Source organism: Gavialis gangeticus, unplaced genomic scaffold (assembly GCF_001723915.1).
Source record: "Gavialis gangeticus isolate Ggan-Ray unplaced genomic scaffold, GavGan_comp1, whole genome shotgun sequence".
Classification (NCBI taxonomy): Eukaryota; Metazoa; Chordata; order Crocodylia; family Gavialidae; genus Gavialis; species Gavialis gangeticus.
Window position 1 is genome coordinate 6,533,417 of NW_017728996.1, and position 10,618 is coordinate 6,544,034.

Sequence of the window (10,618 nt, forward strand, 5' to 3'; positions counted from 1 at the left end):
GTCAGCCAGGATCACCCTCCTGTCCTCAGGTGTGGATGTTTTGCCCCAAAGTTTGGTGTCATCGGCAAACTTGGCCGGTCCGCTTCTGACTCCAGGGATGAAGTAGAAGAGCTGTAAACCAGCTCCTGACTGGCTGATGGGGCCAGGTTCATTTGGATCTTCTCAAGATAGCAGGTCTTGCCCTTCCTCTGAAGCCTCTTGCATGGGCTGCTTAGAGGTGGAGCAGGGAAATTCCTATAGTCCTCATCTGGCAGGGAAATTCCTATAGGCCTGTCTGAGGAGGAAACCTGCTTGGTCTTCGCCAGAGGCAAGGAAGGAAATGTCTGCTTTGTGTTGTTTTTCAGGAGTCATAGCCATCCGTTCAGAGGGGCTGGGGCAGTTGTACTGGTTTGAAACCTGGAGCCCTGGTTCTGTCTTTAATATGGTACAGGCACTTCTTGTAGGTTGAGAAGTTTCTGCTCATCCTCAGGACCCAAAGAAGAACACAATCACTGGGAAAGCTGGAGGAGGGGACTAATATGCACTTTGTGTGAATGCTCCTTGAGGAGGGATCATTCTTTTGTTCTGTGTTTGTACCCTGCCCGGCACAATAGGGGCTCCAAGGTGTTACCACTGCCGTGATAATAGGTAGTAATCCTGCGTGATGCTGATCCTTCCCCTTGGAGACTCTGAGAATCCTAGTTTTTTCAAGAACAACAGCAACAAATACCCTTCTTCCAACAGGGTCAAATAGAAATTGAAGATCAGGTGGAAGGACTGCAGTATCTGGCATCCCAACATGACTTTATCGATCTTGACCGAGTGGGCATTCATGGCTGGTCCTACGGAGGATACCTATCTCTAATGGCTTTAATGCAGAGGTCAGATATCTTCAGGGTATGTTCATGTATCATGTCCTTTTTTCTGTGGCTCAGGTAGAATCATTTCTTACTTGAGTTTGAGTGAGACCTCCATCTGCTGTGTGGTAAATAGATGCAAAAGTGTGCACTGTAAACAGGGGAGTGTGTGCAAAACATTCTGCCTTTCTCAACCCCCAGCCCCAATACAAGCAGTTATGTGGCTATAGCATAGAAGGAAGGAGGGCACTGCAAAGGAAATTTCCATTTCCAGATTATACCTCTGCTGTCTGTGTGCCCAAGCAATATTTCTAATCAGACTTCCAGTTTTTGGACTTGGATACAAGAGAACGGAGAGACTATTCCCTGCATTACAGCATTGTTTCTTTCTAACCGCTGCTGCAGTGTGTTTTTAAACTGAACTTCAGCATGGATTGCAATACACAGCAATGACTCACTGTGTGACCCTGGGCCAGTCATTTCATTTCTTTCCACTTCAATTTTTTTTGCCTATGATGCGGGGATGAAGTTGTTCTACGTTAGAGGCATATTTGTGTTTGCAAAGAACCTAGGTCTGGTGTAGAGATTGATGTCTGCACTGGTATAATCATGTCAGGTTATGATTTTATGGATATAATTATTCCAGCTAAGCCCCTACAGTGGATTCAGTTAATAGATAAGTATGTGTAGGTGCCATATATCAGTATAGATTACTGCCTTTCTGGAATAGTGGAGATTGACTTTACAGTGATATAAGTGTCCACGCTAGGGGGAGTTGTACCAGTTCAGCTGTATTGCTGTAGTTCTATTAGTTAAAGATGATTTTTATCAGTGTACTTAACATGATTCATTTCTTATGTGTCCACAAACCCTTCAGGATTTCTGGAAGGAAGATGATAAAAGAAGTGTCAAATATTATTAATTATTTATCATCACAAGCTAAAAGCATTAATTTTGTTTTTTGTGGCTCTTGCTTTTTGTATAAAGCAGGTCTGAATGGGTTAATTATTGCCTTTTTGTGGGCTTTAAAAGTATCATATATTAATTATTTTTTAATCTTTAAAAATTGCTAGCCTGTTGAGTCCTTTTTTGCCTTTCATGGAGTATCCCAAGATGCAAATCAGGGGCTACCTAAAGAAGGAGGTGGGGCTGAATGCTGGAGAGCGTTTGTTCCCTGTTTCCACCCCATGTTGGAATGAACAAAGCCACTAACCTTAAACAGTTTGAGTAAAGCCAACTTGCCTTTTTCAGTGTAGTTCCTTGCTTGTCCATTTACCTTCCAAGACCAAGTGGGCCCCAGTTACCAAGACAGTATATCAGTATAGATCAGGGCCTCAAAGTCCTTGTCCACACAAGGCAGATGCTGGAATACTTATATCAGGCTTGTCATACCAGGCAAACCTGCTAGCACAGCACAGTGATAGCAGAATCAGAGTCAATCTGTAGACAGGACCAAAGGCTATTATGAGGTCAGACCCCCCCACTGGTGTAAACTGTTGCAACTCCCTGATCTCACTAGGCAGGGACCTCTTGTCATGAATCTTGGCCCCATTTGTTCCAGGGGGAAGGTGAGGGACTTCTTTCCCCATGCCGGTCATACAGATTTGAACAGGCGCCTTGTTTGCAAATGGTGGTTGCATCATTTTGTAGAGGTGCACCGATATATTGGCTCATATAGGATCAGCACTGGTACAAGGAAAATTGACATTATCGGCAATCAGCTTTTTTTTGGCTGGTGTAGCCAGTAATGTCACCGATAAACGCTGCGCATAGGTGCAGCATGCACCCAGCCAGGAATGCTGCCCGGCAGCTTGGAGAGCAGTATCTGGCCAGTAAGTCTGGCGGGGGGAAGGAAGGGGTATGACGGGGCAAATTGAGGCCCCCACGTTGACGGAGGGAGTGGGGCTGGGGCAGAGGCAGGGACTGCACAGCCAGGGTGGGGCAGGGTGCAGGACAGAGCCGCGGATGGCTCGTTTGGGGGGCGAAGGGGAGTGGGGAAGGGGGGCAGCTCTCCGTCACTGCGCACCCCCAGGGGTGGCTTGGGGGACACACGCCTCCCAGGTTTGTGCCCAGGGCAAGGGCAGGCTGCCTGCTGTGGGCTTGGGGCCGGGGACTGCATCAGCCTCTTCCCAGCGGGGGGCTGGGCCAAGGCTGTGCTTGGGGAAGGCAGTAGTGGTGCCAAGAGACAGGGCTATGGGGGGGGGGACTACAGCCGCTCCAAAATTCCCTGTAGCACTCCCCCCACAGCCCTCCCTCCCAGCGCTGTTGCCAGCTGCCCCAAGCACAGCCCCAGCTCAGCCCCCCTGCTGGGAGGAGGTGGGTGCAGCCCCTGACCCCAAGCCTGCAGTGGGCAAACCCACCCTTGCTCCATGCACAAAGCTGGGGGGGCACATGCCCCCCATGCCTCACCCGGGGGTGCACGCAGGGGCAGGGAGCTGCCCCTTCTCCCCACGGCCCCTGGACAAGCTGCCCCCAGCTTTGTCCTGCACACCACTCCACCCTGACTGGGCAGCATCTACCCCTACCCCAGCCCCACTCCCTCCCTCACCACGGGGACCTCAGTCTACACCCCTCCCACACCCCTTCCCACACACAGACTTACCAGCCAGATGCTGTTCTCCAAGCTGCTGGTCTGTATATCGGCTGTCAGATCAGTATCAGCTGATATGGCTAGTTCATAATCGGCCATTGATATCGGCCACAATTTTTTTTTTTGGTGCACCCCTGTCGTTTTCCAAACTGCTCAGTAAAGGCTGCAGGGGGGGATGGGCACAGAGACATGTACCTGCATCCCTGCCTCCTCCCTGTCTTATGCTCCTGGTCCTTTTGGTATCTGCAGGTTGCCATAGCGGGCGCCCCCGTCACACTGTGGATGTTCTATGATACTGGCTACACAGAGCGCTATATGGGCCACCCGGACCACAACGAGCAGGGCTACTACCTAGGATCGGTGGCCATGCAGGCAGAGAATTTTCCTTCTGAGTAAGTGTGGCTCCCCTGTACCCCCCCTTTCCCCCCTCCCCCCTACTGAGGAGATTCAAACCTAGAGCTGCATTTTTATTTCCCAGTTCTCGGCAATTAAATGCCGAAACTGTAAATGCCAGGCTTAAAATACCACTTAATAAACTTGAATGAGCATTTGCATAATTATGGGCCGTTCTGAGTAATCTGTTTTATATTGGCTGTAATTAAAGACTATCTCTTACACCTCAAGAAATGGGAGCTGTAACTTCAATTACATAATTAGCTCTTTAGTCTGAGCAACATTAAATGAGACAAATAATATTGGATCAAAATGCCTTTTTTTTTTCCTGGGTTCCCAGGCCCGTATCTGCGTGCAGGTATTTAGAATCTGAGATACAGATGTGTGTTGCTGCAGAATTAATGTCCAGTGGTGCAGGTTTAGCACCCAGTCAAGACAGTGTTTCTGAGAGTGTAGACAGCTGTAACCATTGTATTGACATTGGAGGAGGTCCATACAAACTTATGACCTAACTATGAGGTCTGCATGATTTTGTAGCAATTCAAGTGCAGCAAAAACTCCTCTAACTTTAAGCCGGCTTCATTGCTGGTCATTGGGAGCATTCAGCTCATTTGTATTGCTACAGGATCCTGCAGGTGTTACAAGCGGATGGTAACAGCTAATGTGAACTCCCAAGCAGCAGCTCTCCCCCCACAGCTGAAAGCAGATTAAAGTACATTTGTTCACCTGTGGAGAGAGGAAAGTTAATATAGGCCACTGACAGTCACTCAGTTAAAGGTGCAATGGGATCTGATCCACAGTCCCAACAATCATGCCTTTCGCCATGTCATATGTGCATGGCAGGAGGTGTGATTTTTGGCATCAGGGTTTAGATCCCGATCATGCTGTATTGGCAGTACAAGGGCAGCCTGGGATTGTGAGCCAAGGCCCCCCCCTGCACCAGGAAGTAGTAAGCCAGGTGCTCGGTACACCCGTGGCTGGGAGCGCCAGTCAACTGATCTGTGTTCCTAGGTGTGAGAGGGCAGGGCGGCCCTTCAAGGCTGCAGTGCGCTTCTGAGTCAGATTGTCCATCGGTGGACTGGTGCTTCTAGGTCTTGGCCACTCATTCAGTTTATGGCACAATGGGACCCAGCCACAGAATTATTACACATTTTTTGCAATAATTTTGTAGCTTATTCCCTGTTTTATCACACCATTAACTTCATGAACATGTGACTGTGTTACTACTTAAGACATGATTAACTGATTAATGACATCTTAAATGTAATGTCTATTAGAGACCATAGCAACACAGCCCTGATTCACATGTGCAGGACAAGCTCCCAGGGAAGGAGAGAATGGGATCTGAAAACAAAAATGATGAGCCCTGCCTGAGTGGGGTCTACGGGATGGGGCCATTGGTATTAAAATGCTTGAACTAAAGGGAGAGGAGTTCAGTATCTTCTCTGTTTTGGCAGCTTTGGGGTGTTGTTATAGTAGTCATGTCTAGGAATTATGCAAGAGGCAAGGATTTTTATGGGTGATACCTTTTATTGCACCAGCTGTGTGGTTGTGATAGTTAGACAAGCTTTTGAATGCAGGGTGTCCTTCATCACATCAGAACCTTCATCCAATAGAAGATCTTACCCACAAAAATCCTTGCCTCTAAACTAAAAAGAGGAATTTCTGTGGATTGCAAAATGCCTTGCAGGGTCCAGGCAGCTGTCTCAATACATGCATCTTGTCTTTCTCAGACCAAACCGTTTGCTGCTGCTACATGGATTCTTGGATGAGAACGTTCACTTTGCACACACTAGTATATTGCTGAGCTTTCTAGTGAGGGCCGGGAAACCGTACGACTTACAGGTAAGGACCGCGACAGTGTCAAGGGTGTGCATACAAAAGTAGCTTGGCTATCTTCGTTTCTGCTGCAGCATAGGAGATTTTCCACTTATGCCTCAGACTGAGTGTCCTGATGGACAGAGAAGTGTGCATCAACATTTGGTGTAGCTGTTTGGCCTTTTTTTGGTATTTACACTTGTTTGGGACCGTAAAGAGGCAGTCAGTAGTTATGTGGGTGTGCACACTAGGCAGTACGCTCACAATAAATACAAGTGCATGAGGAGAGGAGTGCTGGGATTGTCAGGTTTCACTTTGGCAGCTGAAAAGAGGGCACAGGAGTTGCCAGAGAAGACTCGACACCAGATAACATGTTGCTCTGCTTCAGTCTCTGGCCATAGAGAGTGCACAGCCATTGCCTAACTGCAGTCTGGCCTTCTTCCTGTCTCTCCCTTTCGGGGAGTTTGGAACATTTTTCATTTGTTTAATTTTGTTACTGTAACTACAAGCTTTCAAGGCAAATACTGAGTTGGAGTTTCACTTTTACTGCTAACTGTTTCTTGTAGAGGAGATCTCCAGCTTTTGGCTTCTAACTCTCCTTTTCTTTACTGCTTGTTGGAAGAGGAGTGCCAGGTCATTCGTCCTCACTATATCATAGGGGCCAGAGCATGGAAAGGATGAAGAACTACTGTTCTGCATTCAACACTCCCCTCTGTTCTCTCGGAGCTGCTGGGATGTTACTACTCTGTATGAGGCGGCTGGTACACATGCTGCTGTATGCCAATGGTACGTGTGCTCACGACTCTCTCTTTTGTACTTTAGATCTACCCTCAGGAGAGACACAGTATAAGGGTACCCGAGTCTGGAGAGCATTATGAACTCCATCTACTGTATTACCTGCAAGAGAATCTAGGCTCTCACATTGCTGCGCTGAAGGCAATGTAATTACAACCTCTGTCGAACTCTGATACACTGGCTGCTTAACCAAATGAGGAACCGTTGGGATCTTTGGAGAATACCGAATGGAACATTGCATTTGGGGGCCTGCCACGCAGACGCACCCACGGAGACGCACACATGCACGCAAACGGAGACACTTTTTTCAAAAGCAAACTCGGTGCCATACAGGGAAACTACAGTACAGTGACCTAATGATTTTAAAGCCTACCTGTAAATAAAATCGTATGTCTGTGGTATACTGCAGTACCATGGGTTTTCTTTTGGGAGGAGCTGAAACCTTAGCAACACATTTTCACAATACCAGATCTTAACCTTTTAAACCTGTTACGAGCTGCGTGAGTCTAGTTGATGTGTTGTGGTTTTTATCCAGTGTGTTTCTCAGTTTCTTACAACATGGTAATGATCGATTGATTTTTCTCCCTTCGTGGCAAGATTTTCTTTGGATGGTTACAACCTTGATGTGGTTTGAAAAACCTATTTTAAAAGCTTTGTGTTTCTTGCAAGGGATGTAGCTGGTTTTGGCTAGGAGCAAATCATCTTTTGCATACAACCAGGCATTGGGGATAATCTTTAAAAAAAACAACAACAACAACAACAACAACACCCCCCCACACACACACACACATTTTTAGCTGCTTCCTGAAGAAATGAAATTTTGGATTTAATTGAAAGCAAGCCATGGTTTGTTTGGATTTTTTTTTATTATTATCAGTGAGCTCATCTCCATCTAGTGCAGTCTTTTTTCTTTTTCTGTTAGCAATATGATCAACTAGCTGGACCCCTTTTCATCTGGGAAGGTGACAGACCTGTTTTACATTAATGTCTTTTATGCTGAGAAGCAAACTCATTTTAATTCAAATAGCCAAATCTGTCATTTTTTTCAGATTTTAAGGATATCAGCTTAAAAACACCAACCCATTCCCCTGGATTTTCTCCCCATGTGCATTTTGGAGCTGTTTTCTAGTACTCCCTTCCTAGCTCAGCATGTGGGTATTAATATTACCTCCATTACATCCCAGTGCAAAGTTCGGCTGGGAACTTGGTGACAAAGGGTCTGCTAGCAGTACGCTGAAGCAATGTGAACTGTTTTATTGCCTTTCTTGGTATCATTATTCTAACACTGTTTTTCAGTCCCAGTTTTTCTGCTCCCGTGTATGAACTCCTCCATCCTTAGGTCATCTTGTAGCACTATGGTGTAGCATGCATGGTACCGCTGTGTCCTCAAAACCCCCCCGTCCATATTGCTTTTATAAGGTAACCCTGCTAGCAGCTAGCTCTCTGCAGTCTAAAGTGACATAAAAGCACGATTTTTTGCTAGCATGGTTTTAACTGTGCTGTGGACTTGGCTGTCAAAAAAAAAAAACCCAACAACTTTAAAAGTGTTTGGAAAAAAACCTTCTAATTTTCAAGCTGTTGTTTAAAATAGAAACCTGTAGTAAAATTGTTATTTTTAAATCAGAAAATTTTGCCCGGAGTGTCTGTGAGAGAGATTCAGATCTTTTTTTTTTTCCTTCAAGTTTTCCTTCACAAAACCTAAGAACTTTCTTTCCTTTCTCTTTTGGTGCTAAAGAGGGAAACGCAGGGTGATTTTTTTTTTTTCTTTTCCGTTTGTTGAAAATTGCACTCCCTGTGTTTTTGTGTTCAAAATCGAAATACCCCAAATATTGTAGGAATGTACTTTAATAACTTTTCCAGGCCTATAAGTAGTCACCTTGACCTTAGTACTCTGGCATTTAAAGCAATTTTGCCTCAGTTATGCTGCTATAAATTGGGAAGATCTCCACTGAAGTCAGTTGAATAATCTGGGTATAAAATACATGCAAGAGAGAACATAGAATCGGGTCCACTGGCTTCTGCTAAAGATGGTCAAAGCAAACTCACAGTCTTTAAACATGCATTGCTGGTCCGTCCCCCCCCCCCCAATTGCAATAATGTTGAATTGGGTAAAAGATGGTTAACGTTCTGAAATTTGTATCACAAGCACATTGAAAATAGGTTTAAGGTTTTTATTTTTAGAGGGTGGGGGGAAGGGAAAGAGCCCAGTGAGCCTTTTGCTTTTAATTCCCTAAACAGTGAATTATTATAATTGAAGTAATTCATTACGAAAACCGGGACCTTTCAGCAGCCCTTTGGTATCTGTTATAGTTAGTATTGACAAGCAGGTACATTGACAAACTTGAAAAAACAGTGTGCCAGTGATTATAAAGGAATATAACTTGTTACTATGGAATTTCACTTAGTTCTTTACATATTTATGCTGTATTGTATATACATATATCTATATCTGTCCATATATACATATATGTATAAAACTACATACTAATGGTATCATGTTTTCCAAGGTTGTGTATATTTTTTCAATGTTAAATTAATTTTCCTTTGGGGTTCTTTTTTTCTATATATGACTATCCCTGAATATAAATGTATATGGTTTTTAAGTAAAAAAAAAAAAAACAAACAAAAACAACCCCCCCCCCCAATCAATTCTTTTGTTTAAAAAAGCAGCCTCCATGAAACATTACTTAAAGCAGCTGAGGAATTAAATGTGATGCTGGCAATCTAATCTGGATTTTGATTTAGCATGGGCCGTGATAAATGTGCTAATGTGTAACTTTTTAATAATGCATCCTCTTTATTTTAAATATCTATATCAAAAGCTATTAAAGTACAAAGTACTGTAAGTACTCTATTTTGCAACATAAATTATGTATTGCTTTTTTCCTGTAAAGTTACTGTCCTCTACAGCAGCTAGGCACTTTAAAACTCCATGTTTTCTTACCTTGTGAAAATGCTGGGAGGATTTCTCATCAGTATTTCGTAGTCCTGTGCAAAGGATACTTGCCATACATAGAAGTTATGAAAGGTCTGTTGGATTGAAATCAAATTGCCATTGTTTTCAATACGGTAGGATCAAGTCCATAGTGCATGAGCAGTGCTTGGTGAAATGCCATCTCGGAGCATATCCCTAACTTTTAAAACCAGAGATGCTGCTCATTAAACCAGAATGTTGTATTGTGGTTGGTTCTGGAGGGACAAGTCGCTGCAAAGGGCAGTAGTTTTGCACCTTGCAAACTAAGTCTGTCTCCCTATCAGCATAGTCCAGAGTTCGTCGTCATGTTGCTGCAGTTTTTTGGACCATGGGAGGTGACTACTCCAAATGCTGTGACATCTTTTTATTAGGCTGATGGCACCTTCACTCCAAATGAGTTGCCTGCAGTGTTTTATATTGGGATTTACTTTAAATTGGATTACTTTTTAACTTTTTTTTAATGGTTGAGTTGTCACTGATGTTGCATTTCAAGGTGGAAGGTAGAATGCAGGAGACCAGACTGTTCCTTGCTAGGAGGGAGGAAATCTCACCATCTCACCCCAGAACAGACACCTGGATACCTTCCTGGCAGGCAATTCCCAAGAGCTCTGGTGAATTCCCAGCAGCCGGCTGCTGGCTCTGCTAAGTGGCTGGTGACCTGAGCCTGGGCGCGCTTAAGCAGTGAGTAACTCTACAAAGGTGAGTAGACTCCTTGAATTTGAGAGGGAGCTACTTGAATGCTGGTCAGCACTACAGCCAGTGCTGAATGCTGATAAATTGGCCTTAAGTGTATGTTGAATGTTAGTCTCCTCATTGCAGTAGGTGTCTTTGCACCCTAACACCCAATCGGATAAAAATTCACATTTCATTTTTATTTTTAGAGGATTATACTAAGTGTGGGGTTTTGAAGGAGGTATTGAAGTGGTTGAATGTGGATTCCTGTATATGTTTTTTCCTTTCTGCTTGCATCGGTTAGAACTTGTTCAGTCTCTTCCGGTGGGAACCGATTCTGTGGTTTCACATTTCTAAGGTGTTTTCCTTTACTCACAGAAAACTTTCTTTCAAGAAATATATTGGCCTGTGGGGTAATAAGTTGCATTTTCTCACACTTCCAAATGTTCAATTTTTTTAAAGTTCTAATATAAAATTGGTATCTACCTAGAACTGCTTGATTTTTATAAACTCGATTAACTTCCAAATGTTTGTTAATGA

General features: G+C 44.3%; 1 protein-coding gene across 2 annotated transcripts in view; it reads left to right on the forward strand.

Annotated features, from left to right (window-relative positions):
• Positions 1-9,300, forward strand: part of DPP8 (dipeptidyl peptidase 8) — a 57,495-nt gene extending 48,195 nt beyond the window's left edge. For both annotated transcript variants that reach the window (XM_019503972.1, XM_019503973.1), the window contains exons 16-19: positions 724-876; positions 3,676-3,818; positions 5,553-5,664; positions 6,460-9,300. In XM_019503972.1, coding sequence (XP_019359517.1) covers positions 724-876; positions 3,676-3,818; positions 5,553-5,664; positions 6,460-6,582 — 531 coding nt within the window. In that variant the 3' untranslated portion in view covers positions 6,583-9,300. The remainder of the gene's footprint in view (positions 1-723; positions 877-3,675; positions 3,819-5,552; positions 5,665-6,459) is intronic.
• The last annotated feature ends 1,318 nt before the right edge of the window (positions 9,301-10,618 follow it).